Below are 27,469 nucleotides of genomic sequence, written 5' to 3' on the forward strand. Positions count from 1 at the left end.
TTTATCTAAACCTCTGAATCCGAGTTTCCACATCCATTAAATGATGATGATGATGGTGACCTCTGCAAAGAACACACTATTAGGAGAAGCAAATTATCTTTAAAAAGCAATCTTGATATGTAGTTTTATGTCTCCTCTTCCTCATCTGAAGATTTAGGAGAGTCATCATTTTATGTTGTTCTCACAAAACCCAAAATTAACTAATAGTCTGGTTGTAGGAAGAAAAAAGCTGAAAAGAAGACAGGGAGGTTTTAAGTGGAGATTATACCGCATCTGACCAAAAGAAAAAATATACACTTGGAATTGAAACCTTTCAGAGTGAAAAGAATTTAAGCAATACAGACCACTATTCAAACTTGAAACCCCTGAAGACTGAGCAGAGAGCAGTGTCAAACGATGTTTGCCATCCTGGATATAGGCCATTGTGGTCATTGGATAGACATTTGCTTGAAGAGGCAATTTGCTCAGTGTCATTCTAGGTTGAATCTATAAAACAAAACAATTCTCTTTACAACAAGCGATATTTAAATATGTTCTTTAAGAAAACTGAATACAGTTAATTTTTCTTCCAAGAGAAAAAGAAGCTTCCTTTTTTGTTCAACAGAAGAAATAATTGAAAAATTAAAACATTATTTAAAACAATATGAAGGAAAACCACAAGGATGTTAGAAAACAATTTTTAAGTGGAACAGGTAGAAATTGTCCAGATTTTTAAAACATAAATTCCTATTTAAATTCAGCATAAAAATGCTTAAAAGTCTTCTAGCTCTCCAATATTTGCATAAAACAAATTATAAAGGTATTAAGTATTCATTTCTCATCTAAATCTAACATACTGCTTTTATAATGAATGCTAAGCATAATAGCTCTCTATCCCCTTTCAAGAAATATCTCTTATTATTCTTGGTTTTAATAAATACCACAGATCTCCCCACCAAATCTTTTAAGATATCACATTATAATCAAATGCATATTTATATTTAAAAAACACTCAGTGCTTACTCTTTTTGATTAGTTTCAATGTAGATAGTTCCAAATTCCAATTCCTTGGAGCCTAGTACCTGAACGTTTGAAATACGACTATTTTTTGAGAGAGTCTGTCAGTAACCCCAAAGCCAGTCTGGGTCACAGTGACTGACTCTAAGCTCAGAACACTGTTATCAGTGAATCTTAATGATGCCACATAAAAATTTCATTTCCTCATTTAAACTCATGAAAGTTGGACATAAAAGTGAAGAAGAGGTACAAAGTTAGCACAATAGTTAACATGTACTAAGTGCCCATTAACGAAAGGCACAGTCCCGAATATTTCACAATCTGATCTTTAATCTTCCCAACAACCCTGAAATACATCCCTCAAATTACTGGTTGTACTAGGTTGAATAATGCCTCCCTCTCTCAAATTCCTGTCCACCCACAAACACCAACTGTGAATGTAATCTTATTTTGAAACAGAGCCTTTGGAGAAATAGATGAGGTCATTCTGGATTATGGTGGGCCCTAACCTATTGAGTGGCATTTTACAAGAAGAAGGACATTTGGAGACAGACAGACAGATACAGAGACGTAGGGAGAACGCTGTATGACAAAAGAGGTAGAGACAGGAATGACGCATCCACAAACCAAGGAAAATCAAGCATGGGCAACCACTAAAAGCTGGGAAAAAGCAAGGATATTTCCCTATAGCCTTTGTCAGAAATGGCCCTTCCAACACCTTGATGTTAAAATCTAGTCTCTAGAACTGTGAAAGAATAAAGTTTTGTTGTTTTATATGATTCCCATTTGTATGGCAGCCTTGGGAAACTAACAAACTGATAAAGCAACCACTGCAAAATGTTTAAAGAAAAAAAATGTAAAGCTACCTTAAAAGAATTACCTATTTCTAATTTCTAAACCCAATTAATTTGTTTAAGTAAACTTGTTTTAAAAATGTAAAACTACCACAATCATGTTATTGCTACTCCTACTCCCCACTTGTGGGGCTAGACATCTAGTTTTGCCCAAGTACTACTATATACAAAGCTTAAAAAAATGGCCAGTTTTAAAAGCAGAAATATTATAGACTTAAAAGTAATATTTTCTTTTTTAGTCAAATGTTCCACCCTTAAAAAGAAAATACACATTTTTAGTTATTCAGTTTTACTAAGTGTCTCATTTATGTCTACACCCACAAATACAAATAACTGGTTTTGGATAATTTTAAGAAAAGACTTTCTTTTGTATGTAAAAAAAAAAAATCACCATAAAGTTGACATTTTATTTGGAATCTAAAAGGCTGTAGTAAAACTAACATGTTAATTCAGAATGTATGCTGTAATTTTTATGTTTTGGAAAAAGTTTAAATTTAACTTTTACAGGAAATCATAGAAGAGAAAACTATTAAAATCTTTTTCACCCACCCCCAGTTGAAAATCAAAGTAAAAGTGTTCATTGTAAAATTATTTCTACTCACAGTGAAAAATTTCTAAAACTCTTATTTTAAAAACATGCTTATGTTTTTAATGGTATTATTTCAAAGATGCGTTGTCAAACACATACACTCATAAAACAGATATTTAGGTAACAATCAAAAGTGCTCTATTAAATTGGAGACTTGACAGTCTGATAAGATTGTATGAATCAATTTCCTTAATATAATTTGAAACTCATGAAAATTTTGATTAAATACATACCTGCCCATTTCTAAACAGATAAACCTATGTATAGTTATACATGTGTGTCTGTGTATGTGCATGTATAACTGTATACACGCATACAAAGATAGGGAAACAGTTTTCCTGAAATTTACAAGAGCCCATTATTAGATCATACATTAAATAATATATCAGGAATAAACTTAATAGGTATAGATCAGTTCCTTATGAGGGAAACTGATATAGTTAGGCTTTGTATCCCCACCCAAATCTCATCTTGAATTGTAATCCCCAGGCATTGAGACAGACACCTGGTGAGAGGAGACTGGATCATGGGGGTGGTTTCCCCCAAGCTGTTCTTGTGATAGTGAGGGAGAGCCATGAGATCTGATGGTTATAAAAATGGCAGTTCCCCTGGGCTTTTCTCTCTCTCACCTGTTGCCATGTGAGAGTTGTCTGCTTCCTTTTGTACCATGACTGTAAGTTTCCTGAGGCTACCCCAGTCATACAGAACTGTGAGTCAATTAAACCTCTTTCCTTTATAATTTACCCAGTCTCAGGTATTTCTTTATAGCAGTGTGAGAATGGACCAATACAAAAACAGACCAGGTACAGTGGCTCATGCCTGTAATCCCAGCACTTCGAAAGGCTGAGGTGGACAGATCACTTCTGTCCAGGAGTTCGAGACCAGGCTGGCCAATATGGTGAAACCCTGTTTCTACTAAAAAAAAACACAAATTAGCTGTGTGTGGTGGTGTGTGCCTGTAGTCCCAGCTACTTGGGAAGCTGAGGCAAGAGAATTGCTTCAACCTGGGAGGCAGAGGCTACTCAAAAAAAAAAACAAACAAACAAAAAAACAAAAAAGTATAACCCATCAATCCCTAATTATGTGTCCTTTCTGGTAGATAAATTAATATATACTTTTTTTAGCATCAAGGTATTTAACATTCATAGTGGTCATCCAATCTACCCCTTGAACAAATAAATCCTTACGAAAAAAGTTCTAAAAAATGGTCTCCCAAATATTTGTTCTAACTTTAGGTATCTAATTAAATATAGAACCTGTAACTGTCTGTCAAAATTCAGTTTTATTTTATAAATAATTTGAAACCTTAGATATTATTTTTCAAAGAATCCAAAATTAACTGGCCTATTATTACATGTAATAATTATACACTAATACAACCATCACTTAAACATTTTCAAAGAAAATTACCTGGTATCCATTTAGGTCAGTATAAAATCTATTTTGACTTTTTATATCAGAAGAAATTTTCATTGCAATCTCACGATTATATACTTTTCGGATGTCCACAATATTGGAAATTTCCACAGACTGTCCTTCTATTCCTAAATTTAAAAATATATATAGATTAACAGAAAAAAATTACTTGCCTCATCTTTCTTATATATAGCATACAGAACTCATTCCAAAGTTACATACATTTTCTTGTTTTCTACTTCCTGTTTTAACATCTCTCATATAATAAATACTATGACAATTTATCTTTTCTTTTAAAAAACTATCAGAAGGTAGACAGCATTTACTCAGAGGAGCATATTATTCAACTAAAGAATGAAGCAGCTGGGATGAGAAAAATGTAGATGATATATAACATGTAAATGATTCTCTGAGTTCTAGAGGGGACCGAGGACATGACATGAAAAAAGGGTAGTCCTGCTACAGGCGGGTCCAATTCTCATCTGTACCACAATTCCCCAACAGAGCATTCTAGCCCTGCTTTTTCACCATTCTCTCCTTACACACCAGAAATTATGAACCAGTAAAGTTTATATTCTGTTGATTCAAGAGACAGTATATTATTGCTCAAAAAAGACAGGAGATCCAATGAGATGATTTGTGGCTGAAAGTCATATTAACATATTAGTATTTGTGGACTATAATCTGGAAAGCTCTCCAGAAGTTAAATCAATTTGAATTTACCTTGAGTTCAGTATCTCTTAGGACCCCCTGTTATGAAATGAGCCATTTTTGTCTTTTGTTATATAAAGCAGAGGACAGCTTTAAAAAGTACCTAATATATCATTCATTTTGATAAGCCTCAAGTGTTTACTAGTTTCTGTCACTCTACCTTAATTGTATCTTCAGGTCCTCAGTGAGGCCTTGGGACAATTTCAAAGATAGAAAGAGAAATTAAGAGGAAATCCAACAAACTTAATACAAATCAAGGGTGTTATCAGATAAAAAGAAATGAATTAACAGCATTCGCAGTGACCTGGAAGATAATGGAGACTAGTATTCTAAGTGAAGTAATGCAGGAATGGAAAACCAAACATCATATGTTCTCACTGATATGTGGGAGCTAAGCTATGATATGCAAAAGCATAAGAATGATACAATGGACTTTGGGGACTTGGGAGGAAAGGTTGGAAGTGGGTAAGGGATAAAAGACTACAAATAGGGTTCAGTTTATACTGCTCGGGTGATGGATGCACCAAAAACTCACAAATCACCACTGAAAAACGTACTCATGTAATCAAATTCCACCTGTACCCCAATAACCTATGGAAAAAACTTTTTAAAGAGTATGTGAGAGATATTACAGGATCTTCTAAAGAGAGCAATTAGGAAAGCGGTCATAAGAAGATATGACCACCTTATTCTATTTAATAAAGCTGAAGCTTCCTGAGGTTCAGAAAAGAAAGGTAAGGCAAAATGGGAAAGGGAGGAAATGAGTGGGGAAGACTTTTTCCTAGGAGGCAAGAGGAATCCCCAGAGTTAACAGAAGGTGACAGCAAAGAGTTAAAGAAAGGAAATTTAACTCTGTGAGGTTTGTGGGAAATAATGTAAATGCAGGCTGCCTGGTTCTCAGGGCTGGCAGCTGTGGTCCTACTGAGCACAAGGCTTCTCCTTGGGATTCTAGCACCCCATACAGGTTACCAATGTTCCCGATGTTCAGCTGGGGCACGGTACACCATGGTAGGCAGTTTCCCTTCCATCACCCTTGGACCATACTGGATTGGTGCTTTTGGAAATAATGACTAATAAAGCAGAGAAGGTTGCTGTAGAACTTGAAAACGTGTTTAAATGTCCCAGGGAATCTGAGAGCCCTTCATCTCAGAAAAGGCAGAAGATGGATTTGTTGTTAAAGAAACAATGCGCAGGAGACAGCCTTATTGGAGGCTCTGCCATGTACAAGGAAAAGAAGCTTATGGCAGGAGATGGTATTCCAATCAGCCAATTGGATTTTCAGTTTGATGACTTCACTGGTTTCAGCGAAGATGGGCTGATGCAGAAACCTGGTAGAAATGCACCTGTAAAAGGAATCATTGCCAGCAACTTCTCTGGAGATGATCCCAAAGTCACAGAAACATTCCCTTTTCCAAAAAGCCAAGAAGAAATTAATGCTGATATAAAATGTCAATAGTGAAGGAAATTTGACACTTTGGATGAAATGTGAAAAACTCCTGAAATTGCTTGAAGGAGTACAAAGACCTGCGGAAGTCAAGAAATTATTTTTTGAATCCATTATCAAGGATAGCAGCAAGATTTACGAGACCAGACTTAATTTTAGCACCTTGAGAAGAAACTGGAACAAATGATTTCTGGCTACTTGTTCAAGAAGGATCATCTCACCCCAAATGCATAATCTTGTTAATGATTGAGGACAAAAAAGGATCAGATTGCTGGAGCAAGACATTGCTGAAGCCTCCTAGCATGTGTTAGTGAATAAAATGGCCTTCCAGAGGCCAAGACATTTCTGTTAAAAAAAAAAAAAATGTAAATGCAGTTAGCACAAACACCATAGATTTATCTGAAAAATACAGTGGAAATTATAAAATATAAATAACAATTTAGTGATAAATAACACTTAAATAGGCTGAAGCCACTAGGAACAGAATTTTCAGAACGCTCACTGAACTTCTTTCTGGTATATACTGCTCTTCCAACTCAATTGGAGCTAACTTCAACTTCTTATTACATTCATAAAACTATGAGTACTAGCTTCATGGGTGAGGAAAAGGGGAATGCCCTTTATTAAAAAAAAAAAAAAAGACAGGGTCTCACTAGGTGGTCCAGGCTGGCCTCGGACTCCTGGGTTCAAATAATCTTTCCACCTAGGCCTCCTGAGCAGCTGGGACTACAGGCATGTGCTACTGCACCCAGCTGATGCCTTTTTTTTTTAATGGCCATAGTCTGAACCACTAACCTCTGCCAGTTACCTACACATGTACATTTCCTGATGGCAGTTACTAGAAGGACCTGCATAGACAGATGACTCAAGTATCTCCACCACTCATTGGGAAGTTGAAAAAAAAAATCACATAAATAACTGATGATAAATAACAGTATCTTCTCTAACCTAGGAAATGCATTACTCTAAATGCAAACCTTCTTTTCAGTATGCTTACATTAACCAAAAAATTTTTGCAAAGCCAAAAGGAATGTATACAGAATTTTAATAGTAACAGATACGCATCTACGAATGAACCAAAAACATTCATAACGCAAAATGTAGCACCAAACCTGATAGTACTCAAGTAATGCTTGGGAGCATGGCTGATGATAAGAAGTAAACTTTAACTTACTAAAAGCATTCATTGGGTTTTTAGCACTGTTTCATGTTTTCTTCTCTCTAGATCAGATATTCTCTCAAAGGTCAACAGAATAAATGAAATGAAATAAAGCTTTAACAAAAGAGAATATCATTAATTTCAATTCATGTATTTCCAGAAATTATTTCTAAAAGAACATGCTTCAAGGAAAAATTAATAATTTCACATTACCTCTAGCAATAATAAAGTATTTCTGTTGAGAAAAATCATCTTTCCAAAGCTCAGTATTATACTCAGATCCCGTTGTGGCAACAAACACTTAAAGCTCTCTAAAAGGAGCCTTTACATCCATTCATAATTCAGCAAGATAAAAATTTAAATTCTGTGTCAGGAGAGACTTTTAAAATAAGATTAAACTTCATATGCTTATTATAAACAAGCCAAACAGATCCTGTAATGGTCATAAAAGCAAGAGAGTATCCCTGAGTTCTCAATGACTATTATTTTTTTTAAAGAACAGTATATGGTTAAAGAACAGTATATGTGAGTGAGTGAAAGGATTGCCAACTGTTCCTATTCTGTGTCAAGAATTCTCTAAGTTGTCTCTTTCCCAAAGCAGCTCATTGCAATAGAAAGGAGAACTTCCTGGGAAAAAGGAGTGCAAACCAGTGGTACCCAGTGGTCTGTTGTACCTGTGCATCACATGGCAGCAAAAGTGCTATTTTTTACTACAGTGGCTCTACCAAGGCATGAATGGCCAGGGCTTTCTAAGTCCCTTTGTTTTTTAGCCAATACTTTACAAGATTAGTCACTGGGGAAAGAAAGGAGTGATGCCATTCCCAGGTTTCAACGAAGAGAAATACATGCCCTCTTGCTGCTAACTCTCTCCTCCTTGGAAAAGAGAATGGAGGTTCTTTATCCTTATTTACATAGGCTATGCAAGGTAGAACAGAACCAGTTCACAGGTGAACAGTGATAATAAAGAGGCCAAAAAGGGTCCTTCAGAAGGCCCCACTACACCAGGGTGCTCTGTAGATGCTGTAGATTCCAGTCTCACCCCCACAGTAGGATTGTTTTTTTTCTCCCTACAGAATGTTAGCTTCTCTTCTCATAGACACCGACTGTCTTACACACCATCTTTGCATTCCAGTTCTTAACAACATTTGGGGTACAAGGTAAGTACTGAATCACTGTTAAACAGAAACAGTTAAGATGTTAAAGCCTGTCCTTTATCATGCAGAAGTTAGCTGACATAGGAGGAAAGCAAACTGGGTTACCGATAAAGTGTAAGTAGCTGGAAAGATGAGGGAATAAGGCCTTTCATTTTACATACATGTTACATGCACATTAGAATATAAGTTCCTTAAGGCTAGAGATCATGTCTTACTTATCTTCACGTCCCAGCATGTAGAAAGTGTACAATAAATGTATGCTGAGTGAAGGGTGGCAGCTATGAGGCAATGATAGGAGCCAAGAATTACTGATACTTACTATGTACCATATGTTTACTATACGCTCTATATATAATGACTCATTTCATCCTGACCCTAAGCCGAGGAAGAAATCATTTGCCCAAGGACAAGGCTGGCAGAACCAGAACTAAACCACTCCATCATCATGCCTCACTGGCAGAACAACTATTGGAGAAGGCTCAAGTTACTCTGGGACGATGTACTGAGAGAGGCCTTGTAACTGAGTAGAGAGAAGACCCCCAGATTTTTTTTTAATCCGATATGCTGTAAGAGCTATTTGAGTGAAACAAGGGACAAGGATTCCAGACCCCAAAAGCTCTTTAAAACAACCCAAAACTCTCTTTTAAAATGGCACACTCACCTGGAAGCCAAGAAAGTAATACATATTAAATATTAAAGATATATACGCTAGTGCACAGCAGTTCCTCCCAACTGTACCTAGGTGAAGTGTACATAATGGGGATCCCAAGAGGCATGCACCAGCATGTTTACTGCATTCTGGCTATAGGAGCAAAAAATTGGGAAAACAAGCTAGATGCCCCTCAACAGAAAAATGAATAAATAAAATCACATACACCCGTGCTATGGAATGCTGTGTCACAAATGAAAAGAATGAGGTACCTGTCTCTCTTGGCAGAGAAACATCAGAAGAAAAAAGCTAAATGTAGCATTTGTATAGCATGATAAACTAAGCAGAAAATCGACACAAATGCAATACTATACTTTTCTACAGGTGTAAGAGCATGTGGCAAGTGTACACTTGCATATATATCTGGAATTCCTCTCCTGAGGAGTGGATGGAGACAAACGCAGTTGCAAGAGTGATTTTACTTTATTAACTGTAATGTGTGAAATTCGTCAAATGAGTACACATATATATTATTTATATCTGTATTTATAAAATAATATTAAGCATTTTTAGAATATTTGCTAAGATAGCAAGAAGAAATAAAACCAAATAGGTCACCATCAGGAGGCTGGGCCATATCACAGCTTTGGGAGGGAGAACTTCCTAGGAAGCAGGAATGCAAATCAGTGGTACCCAATGGTCTGTTGTACTGGTGCATCGCATTGCAGCAAAAATGCTATTTTTTTTTTTACACTTAGGCTTACAGGGTCTTAGCGCCACTCTCAAAACGATGTTGCTCTCTTCTCAGAGCCTTCCTCCACTGGGTGGATTAGGAGAGAGGGAACAGAAAACAAAAGGCATCACCCTCTGAATGTTGCTTAGCAGTAGTCTAAGGAAACTGAGAAAGGTGCTCCTTGGTGTGGGGAGAGAAAAACTGGAAGGCATGCCGGGCACAGTGACTCATGCCTGTAATTCCAGCACTTTGGGAGGCCAAGGCAGGTGGATCACTTGAAATTGGAAGTTTGAGACCAGCCTGGCCAACGTAGCAATATACCATCTCTACTAAGAAAAATACAAAAAGTAGCCGGGCATGGTGGCAGGTGCCTGCAATCCCAGATACTCAAGAGGCTGAGGCAGGAGAATTGCTTGAACCTGGGAGGTGGAGGTTGCAGAAACCCAAGATTGTGCCACTGCACTCCAGCCTGGGACAACAGAGTGAGACTCCATCTCAAAAAAAAAAAAAAAAAATAGAAAAACTAGAGGGCAAATCCAACACATGCCATGCCTGAAACGTGATATAGAGGAAACATCCAGGAGGGTATAAGGACCCCAAGAAATGCAAACGGAAACTCTGGAGTCATAGCTCTGAGCAACAACTAATGATGGCCTTTGGAGAATCCCAGGCTTCTACTTCCTCTGTATGAACAGCTGTCTTCACACTTAGATCCTTCAACAATTTATCCGGAGCCACCTAATTTAACCCTGAACTGTAGAATCCCAGAGTTAGCTCAACCCTCTCCACCTCTCCAGATCATCTTATTCTAGCTATTCTGAAATGCAAAGTGTACTTTTCCAAGGAATACACTCTGATAACTCAGATACCATTCTCACCACACTCAACCAGTTACAGGAGTAAGAGGCAACAACTTGGGAAAAAGGACAAAAAAGAACCTCACTCACATCCCAGCAAAGTCCAGTATCCTATCAGTGGCACCTAATGTGTGATTAGAACAACTCAATAGATCAAGAGGGACAATAACAACTGGCCCACAGTCACCTAGGAAAAAGACAAGTGATGGTGAGAACCTTCAGAGACATATTTAAGTCTGCAAATAAAAGTTTAACTAAAATCTAACATATGACTGTCAAATTACATAAAATAAATCTCCAAAAAGCCCATCTAAGATTCAAAGAAACATCTGAGTGTCTTAAAAATGCTGGCTCTCAGGCAAAAGGGAACCTTGTTATCCATGTAATTGTTGCTCTCATCTCTTTTCCTCCAATCTGTGTCTGAGCAGAGAATGACAGAACCATCACTTTGTTGCAAAAGTAGGGTAATAATAGCTCTCATAAAAAACCAGGGTTTCTGATTTCAAGTATTCCCTCTTCAATTTGGGGAACATTTTGTTTTGTACTTCAATCATCAAAAATATTAAAATACTGTTGCTATTACGCACTTACTTTAGTGACATTTCTGTGAACTTTATTCAACTTAAAGCTCAAGCTTATGGTTGTTAATTAACATATACTGCTTAATTCAATAAGTATGCTTATATGAAATTCTTAAAACAATGATAAACTAAGTTAACATCTAAATGTTTCTAAAAAGAAAATACTATCATGACCATATTTAAAAAAAAAAAAAAACCTGTACTTATATTTGAAAGTACCGAAGGAGAGAGATCCAAGATGGCCGATTAGCAACAGCTCAGGATTGTAGCTCCCAGACAAAGCACAGAGAGTGAGTGGACGCCACACTTCCAGACGAATTTTTGTTGCCCACGGACCAGGAGATTCCCAGTGGAGCAATCTCTGTGGAGGAGGAATCTCCTCCACGGGTCACCAGCATGGCTCTTTAGGCCGGCACGGCTGTTTTGCCGGCGCCCTGGTGTTGCAGTTCTCAGTACAGAGTGTATGGGACTGAGTGCCCTTTTAGTTGGTGTTTGGAGCTGTGGGAAGGAAGAGTCACCCATTCAGCTGATTGAAGTGGGGACTGAAGCAGGGAGCCAGACTGGGAGATTCCCAGGCAGAAAAGCACCACGAATCTCAATGCCGCTGTTTCAGCTAGCGCAGTACCCAACAAAAAAACAGCAATTGGAAGAGCTGAAGATTGAGTTTCACAGCAAGCACAGCTGAACCCAGGAAGGTCCAGCTCTGTGGGGGAGGGGCGCCCGCCGAAGGAAAACTAAGAAACAGAAAAAACTTCATCACCAACAAGCTGGACGTCCATTCAGAGACCCAATCTGAAAGTCAGCAATTACAAAGACGACAGGTGTGTAAATCCACAAAGATGGGAAGAAACCAGCACAAAAAGGCTGAAAATACCCTAAATCAGAATGTCTCTCCTCCTACAGGGGATCGCAGCTCCTCATCAGTAATGGAACAAGGCCTAATGGAGAATGAGTGTGATGAATTGACAGAATCAGGCTTCAGAAGGTGGATAATAAGAAATTTGTTTTTTTTTTTTTAATTGCATTGGGAGGGGCGCCCGCCGAAGGAAAACTAAGAAACAGAAAAAACTTCATCACCAACAAGCTGGACGTCCATTCAGAGACCCAATCTGAAAGTCAGCAATTACAAAGACGACAGGTGTGTAAATCCACAAAGATGGGAAGAAACCAGCACAAAAAGGCTGAAAATACCCTAAATCAGAATGTCTCTCCTTCACAGGGGATTGCAGCTCCTCATCAGTAATGGAACAAGGCCTAATGGAGAATGAGTGTGATGAATTGACAGAATCAGGCTTCAGAAGGTGGATAATAAGAAATTTGTTTTTTTTTTTTAATTGCATTTTAGGTTTTGGGGTATATGTGTAAAACATGCAAGATAGTTGCATAGGTACACACATGGCAGTGTGTTTTGCTGCCTTCCTCCCCTTCACCCACATTTGGCATTTCTCCCCAGGCTATCCCTCCCCAGCTCCCCCGCAGCTGTCCCTCCCCTATTCCCCCCAATAGACCCCAGTGTGTAGTACTCCCTTCCCTGTGTCCATGTGTTCTCATTTTTCATCACTCTTATTGAGTGAGAATAAGCGGTATTTCATTTTCTGTTCAGATAATAAGAAACTTCTGTGAGCTAAAAGAACATGTTCTAACCCAATGCAAAGAAACTAAGAACCTTGAAAAAAGATTGACAAAAGGCTAACAAGAATGGACAACTTAGAGAGGAATATAAGTGAATTGATGGAGCTGAAAAACACAACACAAGAACTTCACGAAGCATGCACAAGTTTCAACAGCCGAATTGACCAAGCAGAAGAAAGGATATCAGAGGTCGAAGATCAACTCAATGAAATAAAACGAGAAGCCAAGATTAGAGAAAAAAGCGCAAAAAGGAATGAACAAAGTCTCCAAGAAATGTGGGACTATGTGAAAAGACCTAATCTACGTTTGATAGGTGTACCTGAATGTGACGAAGAGAATGAATCCAAGCTGAGAAATACTCTTCAGGATATTATCCAGGAAAACTTCCCCAACCTAGCAAGGCAGGCCAACACTCAAATCCAGGAAATACAGAGAACGCCACAAACATATTCCTCAAGAAGAGCAACCCCAAGGCACATAATCGTCAGATTCACCAGGGTTGAAATGAAGGAGAAAATGCTAAGGGTGGCAAGAGAGAAAGGTCGGGTTACCCACAAAGGGAAGCCCATCAGACTCACAGCAGATCTCTTGGCAGAAACCCTACAAGCCAGAAGAGAGTGGGGGCCAATATTCAACACCCTTAAAGAAAAGAACTTTCAACCCAGAATTTCATATCCAACCAAACTAAGCTTCATAAGTGAAGGAAAAATAAATTTTTTTGCGAACAAGCAAGTACTCAGAGATTTCATCACCACCAGGCCTGCTTTACAAGAGCTCCTGAAAGAAGCATTACACACAGAAAGGAACAACTAGTATCAGCCATTCCCAAAACATACCAAAAGGTAAAAAGCATCACCATAATGAAGAATTTACATCAACTAATGGGCAAAACAGCCAGACAGCATTAAATGGCAGTATTAAACTCATATATATCAATATCAATGCCAAATTTAAAGGGACTAAGTGCCCCAATCAAAAGACACAGACAGGCAAATTGGATAAAAAGCCAAAACCCATCGGTATGCTGCATCCAGACCCATCTCACATGTAAGGATATACAAAGACTCAAAACAAAGGAATGGAGAAGGATTTACCAACCAAATGGAGAGAAAAAAAAAGAGCAGGAGTTGCGATTCTCGTCTCTGATAAAATAGACTTTAAAGCAATGAAGACCAAAAGAGACAAAGAAGGACATTACATAATGGTAAAAGGATCAATGCAACAAGAAGAGCTAACAATCCTAAATGTATACATAACCAATACAGAAGCACCCAGATACATAAGGCAAGTTCTTAATGACTTACAAAGAGACTTAGACTCCCACATCATAATAGTGGGAGACTTTAGCACTACATTGTCAATATTAGACAGATCAGTGAGACAGAAAATTAACAAGGACATCCAGGACTTGAACTCAGACCTGAAATAAGTAAACTTAACAAACATTTACACAACTCTCTAACCCAAATCCACAAAACATACATTTTTCTCAGTATCACATCACACCTATTCTAAAAGTGACCACAAAATTGGAAGTAAATCACTCCTCAGCAATTGCATAGTATTTTCACAGGTTTAAATGAAATATTGGTTGGCTGCTTGTTTGTTATTTTCCTCCCTTATTCCTTCCTGTCTCCATTGTTAAGCACATTTATTGGCATAAAAGAGGTTTTTAATACCCATTTTTAGACTGCATTCTAGCCTGGGCAATAGAGCAAGATTCCTGTTCTCTCTCCCTCTTTCTTTTCCTCTTTCTCTCTTTTATTCTTTTTTCTTTCTTTCTCTTTTTCCTTTTCTTCCTTTTTTTCTCTTAAAAAAAAAGTACCAAAATAAAAATGGTAAAAATTCCCACTACTGGATGACCTTTTTTTCCATGTTGACTCACTCAATTTATCATTCATTATAAGATCTAATTTATCCTCTGAGTCACTGCTGATTTCTGGGTCTGTAAATGTTCATATTGATTATTTCTCCACAAGTGAAAATTTTAACATCTGCTTTCATGAATACAAATTTTAGTAAATTTCATTCCAAGTCACAAATTTAAGAAAATGATATACTGCTTTGTGCCATTCATAAAACACTACTAAACAGCTACTATTACTTATCAATCACTTATGAGTTAGGCACTATTCTATACATTTTATGATTTTCATTTCTATAATTCTCACAAAAATGTCAAAAAGTAAATGTGTACAGGAAAGGTATGGCATTTTGATCATATGAATTGCAAATGTTGGGTAAAGATTATACCAATAAACTGATATACTTGAAGACATAATAACTGAAAAATATATAACAAAACTGAAAAGCTGTCTTTTTTTAAAAAAGAAAAAAAGCATTAATTTTATAAAACAACACAATCTTTTAGAAGCTCTGTTTTGGAGGGGTAACACTGACAACAGTTTTAACCTCAAAATACATAATCAAAATAAAAACGGTCTAACTAAAATACTCCCCTAGGAGGTGAATAAAATAGCTCACAACACTGGAGTTTTTTGATACCTTCCCCATATTCTAGGACAGGGGAGAGAAGACAGCTGAACTAATCGTGATATTTGATCTGCACATCTGTGACACTGGAGGTTACTCTGAACTCACCTGTTTCCTGTTTTCCCAAACATGCTCCTTTCTAAGGGACCTTTAGACTGGAGCAGATTCCTCACACTGATCTACCTCCATGGCAGATGTTTCTTTTCCACCACTCTTACTTATTCTCCCAACTTACAAAAATAAAATAAGCAGCAGTGTATCTCTTACCCTCTTTAGCGGGTGCTGAACAAAAACAGTTCGATATATTGGTGTCTCATTGGACTTTAATGACTAAGTAACAAATATTTCTGCGAAATGTGAGGTTTCCAATTGCTTGCTTTCAACAAAATTGAAAGCATACCTAATCAGGTTGTCAGGCAGTACATCTTTTAAGAATAACTGATTAAAATTAATGTTTGACAATACATCACTCTGTGACTTACAGCATCTAATGTAGGAGTTGAAAGTACTGAATGATATTCCTATAACAAAACTCCTTTCATTACCAGCTGCTTATTTATGTGAACAACTTTCCCTTGCAGTGATATTTATAAAAACAAAAATTAATAAAATCATGTATCATTCTAGCAATAAGTGACATTTATCAATGGATATATTATCTATTAGGAATAAAAAAGGTTAACCCATTGAGAAAAATCTTTCCACCAAAATTTATAAAATAAAATTGTTAAAAGAGAAACATGTTAAGTTTTTTGGCCAACTGCATACTAATAATAATTTTTATATCTAATCCAGAAGAAATAAAAGAATATTTAGAGCCTTATAACAGACATTTTAAAACATATATATATATATATATATATATATACACACACACACACACACATATACACAATTTTTGTTTTAGAGAATAAAAGACTGACCAATAACAAGACTCTGAACCACAAAAATACTGCATTAAGATAAAATACTGTGGAGAAACAAAATGTAATTATAAGGAGAAAATAATGATGTGAAGTTTCTGACAGCTAAAGAAAAAGAGCTAGTGCAGGCTTTTAAAAAACACATGATTTAGTACCACTGCCCATTGAATATGCTTATTTTTAAAAGTCCCCATGTAAAATACACCAAAAATAACATCCTTTGCAATTAGTTAAATGTATAAAGAAAAACTACAAGTCAATTAAAAAATATATAAGGGACAAAGAGTTCCTCAAATCCTCATAGTAGGGTTCTAAACAACCATACCTCACACTTTGTGATATTCTTTTCCTCCTTTCTGCCTTTCATGTGACATTCTCTAATACCCAGCCTCTCAAGAACTCACTTCTTTCATTAAATCCTCCCCAATTCCCTCTAACCTTAATGACCATGCTTTGTCTTATAACACTCACTCAACTCTCTAACCCATCTGGCTCACTCACTCTTGTAAGTAGATACCACACTCACTAACGGTCAGGTTCCTTGTATATTCACTCAGTGAATACTCCCAACGCCTTCTGAAGTTGATTCTACTACTGTCAACATTTCAGGATGATAAAACCAAAGCCAGATTGGCAGTAACCTGTGCAATCTGGTCAAACAGCTGCTAAGTGGCAGAGCTGGTATGGGCCTGGGAATAAAACACAAGAAAACTGGCTCTGAAGTCTCAACTCTGAACCATTACACATCTTTGTTTCTTACCTCTGTGCCCTTCACCTGAGTTCAGTGTAACCCACCTTTGCAGGGGATGGTGCCTCCTTGCTAAGGAATTATGGTTTAAACAAGCAGCTGCTCTCAAACAACCCCAAAGATAACCTCTGAGTTCTGAATCTTGTGTAACCAGAATGTGCTTATAGTCCCTTAAAATAACTTTCTCTTTCATGCCTGTAGGGAATAATCAGATTCAACACATAGCTACTTATTTCAATTTTTAAAAGTTCCAATTAACAGGGAAAAAAAATCCTTAGCAGTCAATTGCATATTATGATATTCCAAAAATGTTTTAATTACCTAAGCCTGCCTAGCTATATAACTTACTTAATGCTTTTTAGTTTTAAATCAAACTAAATACAGAATATAGCTCTGGAAAAAAAATGAGAGATTGATTGCAAACCATCTTAATGTCCTCATGAATCTTTTTATGGAAATAAAAAGAACTTCAGTCAAGCTCTGAGACCCTGTTTACAAGTGAGGCAGACTCCAGGGACAGAAGGCCCAGATTCAAGCATGCTTAGAAGATGAATTTAATCACTTCTTGGCCTTTTGGCTAAGATCAAGTGTAGAAAATGAATTTAGAAGCAGGGAGTCAGGAGCAAGAGACTTTATGTGAAACTAAGTTGTACGGAGACTCTTTGATGGTTACGCCTGATTGAACATTTACCTTTTTTATCGATTAAGAAACTGAGCCCCTAAGAAATTAAAGGACAAATCCATACTCCTCTAGTTTGCTTAGAAGCAAAACTAAGGATTTGGATCTCTAAATCCCAGTGTGATTCCCTTATAAGAGAGGTCTTCGAAAGTTTCATGGACAATCCCTATCATGAAAAAACTATGCATGGATTTTCATCAAAATAAATGCATACTTATTGTAACATGTCTGAACAGGATCTAGTTTGAGGCACTAAGAAGGGTGAGACTTCAGTCTGAAAAGAGCCCCTATCAGAGCAATATAAATTATGCTAAAATTTAAACAAGAACAAACATCAAATTTTTGGTGGAACTTGGGTGGAAGACTGGTGAAATCACTCATGCTTTATGAAAAGTTTATGGGGACAATGGTCCAGGAAAATCAGCAGTGTACAAAATGGATAAATTGTTTTAAGAAGGGATGGGACAATGCTGAAGATGAAGACTGCATCAATTTTCAAGAAAAGAAAATTGTTTGCTCCCGCTCTAATTGAAGAGAAGTGACCATTAGCAGCTTATACAGTTCTGACTGAAAAATTAAAGTTGAGGAAACTTTCCACTCAATGGGTGCCAAAACTATTGTGTCCAGATCAGCTGCACACAAGAGAAGAGCTTTCAATGGAAATTTTAAATAAGTGGGATCAAGATCCTGAAACATTTCTTTGAAGAATTGTAATAGTAGATAAAACACAGCTTTACCAATATGATTCTGAAGACAAAGAACAATCAAAGCAATGGCTAAAAGGAGGTGGAAATGGTCCAGTCAAATGGTCAAGAGCAAAAGTCATGGCAACAGCTTTTTGGGATGCTTTGACTTTCTGAAGGGCCAAAAAAAAAAGGAATGTCTGCTTGTTATGAGAATGTTTTGAGAATGTTAGCCAAAGTCTTAGCAAAAAGACATCCAGGAAAGTTTCATCAGAGTCCTTCTCCACCATAATGTTCCTGCTCATTCCTCTCATTAAACAAGGGCAATTTGGTGACAGTTTCAATGGCAAATCATTAGCCGTTCACTTACAGTGTTGATTTGGCTGCTCCTGACTTCTTTTTGTTTCCTAATCTTAAAAAAAAATCTTTAAAGTAAGAAGACTGAAATGACATGGTTAAATTCTCAGGATCCTCATTTCCTTAGGGATGGACTAAGTGTACTACTGCTTATGAAAGTGTCATGAACTTGATGAAGCTTATGTTGAGAAACAGTTTACATTTTTATCTTGTAATTCCATTTGTCCACAAACTTTTTGAAGCCCCCTAGTATGTTTAACTAGATGAAGCTCATTTTGGCTCTCTAAAAACCAAGAGTCAGGTTATAAATCCACTTAGGTTTATATATTCAAAATTGCTCAGAGAAAAACTAAGCAACTCTCTTCAATTGCTAAATATGCCCATGCAAGGAAATCAGTCATTTCAGTCAAAGGAAAGTCATTGCTTCCATACTTTTTGATGTCAGTTCATTACATTTTGCCCCCAGGCTACTTGTTTTCTTTGAGTAAGATCCATTACACATAATACTTTATAATATGTTGGTGCAAAATAGGACAGAAGTATCGCATTTAAGATATTTCCCCTATGGGTTAAAACATGGTTTACACACACATATTCACTCTCTAACAAACACCTGCCTGGAAGATCATAGTCCTTTGCCAGTGAAATGTACACGACACACCGGTTACTCATGGTGACCTAATTCTTCAAAGCAGCTGTTGATAACCGAAACTAGGACACTAAAGTCCAACATATAGCTCCGAAGACAAATAAGGCCACAGTTAGCAATGTTGCTTACCTGTATGATATTATTGCAAGGTATGTACTTTCTGTGTAGGTGGAATACTAAATAAAATACAAGAGGATACAGGAGTTTCTGTTTGTATTATATTCTATCTTCTAATCCCAGATTAACCAAAAAAAGCTGAAGTAGCAGCCTATATGGTAATGTTTAAAGCTTCAATTAAATGAAAGATGATTATACTGCAAGAAAAATTAATTCCCACCTCCCTCAACTTTTGCCCCAGAAAAATATTATTTTCTACAAACAAAATAAATTATATTTCATTAAATTATGGGTGCTATAAAATGGATTCATTAAACCTGACATTGGCAAAGAATTATACGTCATTGGAAATTTCTGAACTGCTCTGATCTTGTAGAGCTTTTAAGGCTAGTGAGCACAAGATTTCTTCTAATTTAGTATTTCTAAAAACCTTTTGAATGCGATGTCCGAACGATGATAAAAAGAAGAGTGTTCTTTTAATAGCTTAAAAGGTGGTAAGAAAGAGAAAGCCCTTCAACTGTACTTCTAATCATTTTCAGAATCCAGAGAGAAAGCAAATAGAAAAACTAAAGTTAAATACCAAACCAAAAACAAAAGTAGGGTTGAACAATAAGTCCTCTCAACTATGTTTCAGTAGTTACTTTGGGGAGAAAAGGGTCAAAGAACAACTAAATCTCAGATTATTTTGTCATGTATGCATTACTTTGGTTTTTTTTTTAAAGAATGTTTCAATAAATTGAATTTGAAAGGTTTAAAAAAAAATAGATGCCCAACAAAAAGAATCTTTAGTACAAATTCATTTTCTGTTTCTTTATTCCTTGTTGCTGAGAGATCACTAACTCTTTTGTATAATTAACTGGTTTAGTAACCTAATACAATTACAGCATGTTACCATAAAATATTAAATCTCTCTCCTCGACCCTCATTTCTTCCTGGATTGAAAATCTGATACTAATAACAAACAGTTTTCATTCATTAATACTTATCCAAGTAACTGCATCTGGTTGGTTTAAGGGGGCAAAAGTAGGCTATGTCCAAAACTAGTTTAGTAAATTAAATTCAAGAATAAATATTTTTGTTATTTTATGCAATATTAGCTAAAAGACAATCTACAAAAGCATTGAGGTTGGCTGATATTATCTTTGCACCTATAATGAAAAGCCACATTTTGTCTATGCATTTTGGTCAATCATCCAGATGTCTGATTTATAACAGGCCAAAGTTTAGAAAGTTAAACAACTTTCCAGTATTTCTTAATACAGAAGACATGGCAGCAAGTAACAGATCCCTGAAGACTGATCACGCTTTCAGGCAGTATGAACTCTTATAGAGCCAAACACCCTGAAGACTTCATATCTCTATCATGGGCCTTGATTAGTGATTTCATTAAAACCCCAATAAGCCAGGACTGAGAAAACCTGAGTTTTCAGGCAATGTGTGAAAAACAGGAGGGACAGGTGAGTCATGAAGATTACTAAGGAACAACTCTCTCCACAATTGTGCTTATCTTTTCCCAGAGGGAGATTTGTTAAGATGAGCTCAAATACAAACATGGGCAGGTATATAGTGTGGAAAAAGCATTTCAGGTGATCCTGGTATCTCTATTTCCTACCAACTACTTTCATGTTGGAAAAAAAAAAAAAAAACAAATAAATGATCTGGGCTACAAAGAAATAAAAAAAGATTTATATGTTACTTCAAGTTTATATATGATAGCTTCAGGTTTAATCCAGGCAACAAATGTAAAATTCATCAGTGAAGCACTCTAAGTTTGCACTACACTTATTTAGCCATCATTTATCATTATTTTTTCACATGCACAAGAGAACACCAAGGAAGAGAAGACAAGTAATCTAGAAAGGAAACACATGAAAAAAGAAATATAGGCCAGGTGCAGTGGCTCATGCCTAAAATCCCAGCATACTGGGAGGACAAGGCAGTTGGATCACCTGAGGTCAGGAGTTAAGATCAGCCTGGTCAACATAGCAAAACCCTGACCCTACTAAAAATACGAAAATTAGCCAGGCGTGGCAGTATACACCTGTAGTCCCAGCTACTAAGGAGGCTAAGGCAGGAGAATAGCTTGAACCACGAAGGCAGAGGTTTCAGTGAGCTGAGATCGTGCCACTGCACTCTAGCCTGGGTGATAGGACAAGAATCCACCTCAAAAAAAAAGAAAAAGAAAAAAAAAAAAAAAGAGGGAGGGAGGAAGGAAAGAAGGAAGGAAGGAAAATTTAAAAATAAAAAAATAAAAAGAGAAAAGAGGCAGAGGCCAGACCGGCAAATAGAAATGGGGTACATTGCGAACCACTTTGGAAGGCCAGGAGCCAGTCAAACCTCAGTGCCCCCTGCTCCTGCTTAATGCTATTAGCCACTGGACAGTTCACTGCCCAGAGTGGAACAGGAAGAGAAGAGGAAAGGAAAAATTACAATGAAGAGTGCAGTTCGCTCGAATGAGTAAACAGACAAGCCAGAGTCTATTAATTTCCAAGTCAAGCACTAAGTACTTTGGCAAGCTAAGCTACACCCACCAGCAGCAGAAGAGGACCATCTAGTCTACACAAACTGCCCTATGATGTGAGAACTAGAGGTCCTGGATAATCCAAGGAAAACCCAAAAGATACAGTGACATGATAAATAAAAGCAAAAGCAATTATGCAAATATTCCTGATTGAGAAGTTGTAATTTTAGGATGAGTTGCCACAGCATTTACTCTGAGACACAGCCCATCTCTAAATATAACTGATGAAAAACAATGGCAAATAAAATTGGATGACACAAGTGTGTGCCAAAACGTGTGCCATGTTGTACTCAAGGAAGAACTTTTCCACTAAAAAACAAAAATTTTAAGCAAACTTAAAAATAGATGAGACTATCTTCTGTGTGATAATGCTATAAAGCTGAAAATGTAACTTAGAGCTCTCAGGGGTATTAAACAATGGCTTACACGAGTACAAACAGATGGTCAAAAATATAGTTTCTGATTTATGAGAAGTTTTGAGAAACTCAATAAAAGATTATTTCAGAACTACAGGTTTTCCTGTAGGTAGCAAAGTGATTGCAGATAACTGCAGAAGTCACATTTAGGACATAAAACTACTGTCTAGCATTATTTTTCCCATCTGCCAGACAACTTTTACTTCTTGATTCATCCTACGAATCATGGGTTATTTTGAAAACTTACATTATTATAAGTTGAAAACTTATATCATTATATTATACCTAAAGATGTTGCATGGGCAAGTTTGTCCATACCTGAAATTCTAACAAAAAGCAAATACTAATGAAATTTGAAGTTAATAAAAAAATTAAATAAAAGCAAAATTAAATTTAGACTATAAAATCAGAAAATTGAACTTCAGTTATCTAAGAAATTCCCTGGACACAGTATCCTTTGCTTCCCCACAATATCTAAAAAGGAAACAGTGCCTGTCTATACATTTATCTTTAGTTTGTGAAATCCTTTATTTTCTACCTGTATGAAGATTCAGGGGAAGAGTATTTTTTCTTTTCTAATTTGTTCAACTTAGCTAACAGCAAAGATAAATTTAAATGACATTTTTATGAGGACCTTTTCTAAGAGTTTCAGTGATATGGTAAATGCCCTGGTTACTAGGATTAAATCCGTGGTTGGAAAAGCACTCCATTCTAAAAACAATGAATTCTAAATAACCAACCTAAATGTGCAAGTGTGAGAGTGTTTGGTAACCACAACTCTACTCAGACCCCATGGAAGAAACAGTTCCATTGCCCAGGGTTAAGTTCTCAAAAGGATCAAAAGCCTATTTCCCTATTTTTTTTTTTTTTTTTTTTTGACATAGGGTCTCACTCCGGGGCCCAGGTTGGAGTACAGTGGCATGAAAACACATTCTTTTTATTTTTTTAATTTTTTTGATTTTAGTTAGCAGAATTCATAAAGATGCTGCTCAATATTGTTCTAAAAACAATAAATAATTTCTAGATTTTATATTCTACAGGGTAGAGAACTGTAAGCAAACAGAACTAGTTTAGATCATTTTTCTCTTAAAGTTACATTCCAGTGACACAGACAATATTTAAGGAAGCATGCCTCATATATGTGTGTGGTCTACTACTGAAAGTCATATTTAATATCATTTCCATTTCATAAAAATAAAAAAAACTATATTGTTTTCAGGTGTTAGAAATAAAGTTTCCAGTTAATGAGCTCATGACTAAGATGAATATGGCAACAGTGAAGAGAAGATATACAGAGGAACATGTATATGTAGGCTTTGAAATGTTATATTAGTTTTTATTACCAAAGGGTAAGTTTCATATTTTAAATCATATTAAAAATATGATGTCAAGTTTAGAAAAACGTCATCTCCAAAAACCAACTGTTAATTTATTAAGAATGGCATAAGAAAAGCAAGAATTCAAAAACCAGTATACATGTTTCATAACTGCATTCCTATTTTTCTTACCCTGTATATGGTATAGTCGGACTCTGTGAGTAACATGGTCAAAAAAGGAAGTCACTTCCGAATAAATCCTTCCATGGGTCACTCTGACAAAGGGTGGTGTTGTGTAAACATAAGGCTGAGAACAAAATAATACATTTGAGAAAAATATTTTGGCTTCCAAACTTTTAAAACTTTCATCACTTGATATTTGCAATTTTAAGTGTAAACCAGATCATATAAGGTAGCAGAATATGCATGTGATAAAAACTGAACATGCTTTTTATTTTTTAAAAATGCTGAAAATAGGAAATAAAAATGTTTACAGCTTAATTGGTCTAGAAAGCACTATACAAATTTCTAACTAAAATCCTTCTATTTGTCCATATAGTTACTTATTCGAAACAGCCATCATTCTACAGAAGTGACATTTTCCCAGGCAAATATTTATTATAACCATGGTCCCAGCCCCCTAATGCTCAGGGTTTGGGATAGGTGGCAAGGATGACTATAGGCAGTCATCTAACCAACTGAAAGCAGGATTCAGAAACAGTTTAATCATAGCTTCGTTCACTAAACTATAAAACATTCTGTCATTTTACTTGAAAGAACTAGCTGAATATAAAGTAAATTTACAAACTTAAAAAAACTACTTGGAAACCACTAGTTTAGTTTTTATTTAAATTCAAAAAAACATGGTAATAAAGCACATTAACTTATGTGACATGGAAACAAATTTAAAACATTCATCAGTAATTAAATTTTTAAAGTATTAGATACCTAACAACAGCATAAAAAGTTAGGCTTGCAATACGAACTACTTAAACAATATAAGATTTTCAGAAAAAAAAAGTAAAACAAATTTAAAAAAATAAAAAGAGAAAGAAGATTTTCAGAATGGTGTGATTTTCTTCCAAATTCATCTCTTTGGCTAGGAAAAATTTTCTGCAGTTAATAAAATTCTTAATGGTTTACAAAGTTATTGTTCCTAATTACCAAATAGCTAGAAAGTGAGGGGGGGATGAGATCCTGGGATGGTGAGTTCTAGGCTCTTGCCTTTTTCTGATGCTCTAGATTGCCTCTTTCCCTGATGTTTCTTATTTTCTCTCTGTAAAAATGACAATTGTTTTATCTTTCTATCTGACATTAGACCTATTTAAAGATAGTTTTAAATAAATTAGTTATTAATATTTATGAATACTCTATAGCACAACTACATTTTTAAGTATAAATACAGTCAATCAAAATGAAATGTCCAATAACAAAAGCTGGTAAATGAGAAAACATTAAAACAGCTCATAATTGGTATTCACTGCCCATCCTGGAATGCCTCAAATAAGCTATAGTTTGTCTTTAATTCCTCAGTGACAAAAAAATAAAAAACCCAAACAGCCAAAAAACACCTAGAGTCCTTACTGTAGCCTACAGAATCCCTTTAAATCCAGTATTTGATTTTAGTTAGCAGAGTTCATAAACTGCGGAACAAAAGCAACTTTTTCAGGAGATAGGTCCCTACCTAACAAGACAATCATTAGGAGACTATTTCACTAATCTTGAGGTGGAGAAAACCTATAAAGGTATAGAAGCAAAGGAAAAAAGTCTAAAGAAAAAAAAATTACTACACAAAAAATTAAAACAAATTTAATAGAGAAATACTATAAAATAATTAACAAACTAAATGACACAGTAAGAAACATTTTATAACATATGGAAAAAAGGATTAATTTTACCACATAAAAAGAGTAATCAGGGATCATCAGGACATACCAATAGAACAAATAGTCAAAGAACAGGAATATGAAAATCACAAAAGAAATATGAAAGATAAATGAAGACACAAAAAAGATCAACTTCACTAGTAATTACAAAAATCTTAACAGAAACAATATTTTTCTATTAACATTATTACACGCAAAGCTTTTAATATGGCTAATTCTAAGTGCTTGGAATGGGATTTTTGAGTTACTTTCAAAAAATGCTGGTGGGATTAAACATTTACCTAGTCTTTCTAGAGGGGAGATAAGCAGTACATAGCAAAAGGCCTTAAAAGACTTCAGATACTGACACAAAATCAAAATGACTCTTCTAGAAAGTCATTCTCAGGAAATAATCAGAATTTCATAAAAAGAATGCTACAAAGAAAGCATATCACAATTTACAATAGCGAAGAAATAGGAGAAAAAGAACATATGCAACATCTTAAGCACAACAGTGTATATTAAAGTTGCATTTTGCAAGAACATACCATCAGATTGTGAGCACTAACAAACAAAAAACAAAATATGTACATGCAATAAGTCAAGACTTGAGAATGGGGAGAAAAGAATATGCATTAAATAAAAGACAATAAGAAATACATCTAAAAGTTGGCAATGGTTTTCATGGGATTGTGTACTAGTTAGTAAATTTTAATGTTTTCTTCAGTTTTTGACATTTTCAAAATGTGTCCGAGTTTGCATATTATTACCTTTATAGTCAAGAGTGAGAAAAAAAAATTTTTTTAAAGGGCTGAAAGTTCAGGAAAAAAATTGTCCAGTGGCCAATCTGTTTTTCCTATATGGCTAGAGGTTTTGTGTCTGTATAAAATGCATACATGTAAAAAACCAATAGCACCCTAACTGTAAGTATAATCTAGTTTCTCCCCATGTTCACTGATTATCCTATTTGAACGTCGCTCATTGTAGCATCTTAACAAATTTCAACTCTGAGAAATTATTTATCTAACAGGGTCTGGCTCTATCAACCCAGGCTGGAGTGCAGTGGCATGATCTCGGCTCACTATAACCTCCGCCTCACAGGCTCAAGCCATCCTCCCACCTCAGCCTTCCTAAGTAGCTGGGACTGCAGGTGTGGGCCACCATGCCTGGCTAATTTTTGTAATTTTTTTTTGATAGAGAAGGGGTTTCACCATGTTGTCCAGTTTGGTCTTGAACTCCTAAGCTCAGGCAATCTGCCCTCCTTGGCTTCCTAAAGTGCTGGAATTAGAGGCGTGAGCCTCTGTGCCCAACCATTTAATTTTCGACTACAAATTGCTAAGTATCAATAAGGTGATAGATAATATTGAAACTAAAGGTTCATCTATCCCTAATATATCAACAGATGATAAAATAATGACGCTCACTTATCTTTTTCCTCAATATTCTTTCAGTAAGTGTTTATTCCATTTGTTATATCATCAGTACCACCTACCTTGGCATTACCATCAGGTAAGAAGAGGTAGGCACCACTTTTGTCTCTTTTAATCGTGGTTCCATACCATGAAAATTGCACATTTACTTCATGGTGTTTACCATCGTCTTTAGTCATCATTTGCTAAAGATAAAAAAAAAAATTTAAGCAACTCACCACTAAGATGTTAAACATATTGCATCTGGTTCCATGTGTATGACAAATTTAAAAAACACAATTTCTATACTTATCTTGTGGACCAGTGACACACTGCCCATGTAGCAGCGCCACCCACAGACCATACATGTGAGCACCCAGTGGTCAATGAAGGTGCAAACAGCCTCTCATGCATCCTTTTACTCAAGAGTATTTGGTACAGCTCTACTTAAGACTTTTTTCCTCTTTTGCCTAATTAATCTACACACATTGTAGCAAAAATGATAAGCATTCAATGAA

At 36.0% G+C, this 27,469-nt stretch overlaps 1 protein-coding gene across 2 annotated transcripts in view; it reads right to left on the reverse strand.

Annotated features, from left to right (window-relative positions):
• MAN2A1 (mannosidase alpha class 2A member 1) overlaps nucleotides 1-27,469 on the reverse strand; it is a 189,210-nt gene that overhangs the window by 25,269 nt on the left and 136,472 nt on the right. For both annotated transcript variants that reach the window (XM_002806611.6, XM_035291114.3), the window contains 4 exons: nucleotides 27,035-27,157; nucleotides 23,870-23,984; nucleotides 3,850-3,983; nucleotides 345-486 (listed from right to left, as the gene is read on the reverse strand). In XM_002806611.6, coding sequence (XP_002806657.2) covers nucleotides 345-486; nucleotides 3,850-3,983; nucleotides 23,870-23,984; nucleotides 27,035-27,157 — 514 coding nt within the window. The remainder of the gene's footprint in view (nucleotides 1-344; nucleotides 487-3,849; nucleotides 3,984-23,869; nucleotides 23,985-27,034; nucleotides 27,158-27,469) is intronic.

The sequence above is a fragment of the Callithrix jacchus genome, chromosome 2, assembly GCF_049354715.1.
Source record: "Callithrix jacchus isolate 240 chromosome 2, calJac240_pri, whole genome shotgun sequence".
Classification (NCBI taxonomy): domain Eukaryota; kingdom Metazoa; phylum Chordata; class Mammalia; order Primates; family Cebidae; genus Callithrix; species Callithrix jacchus.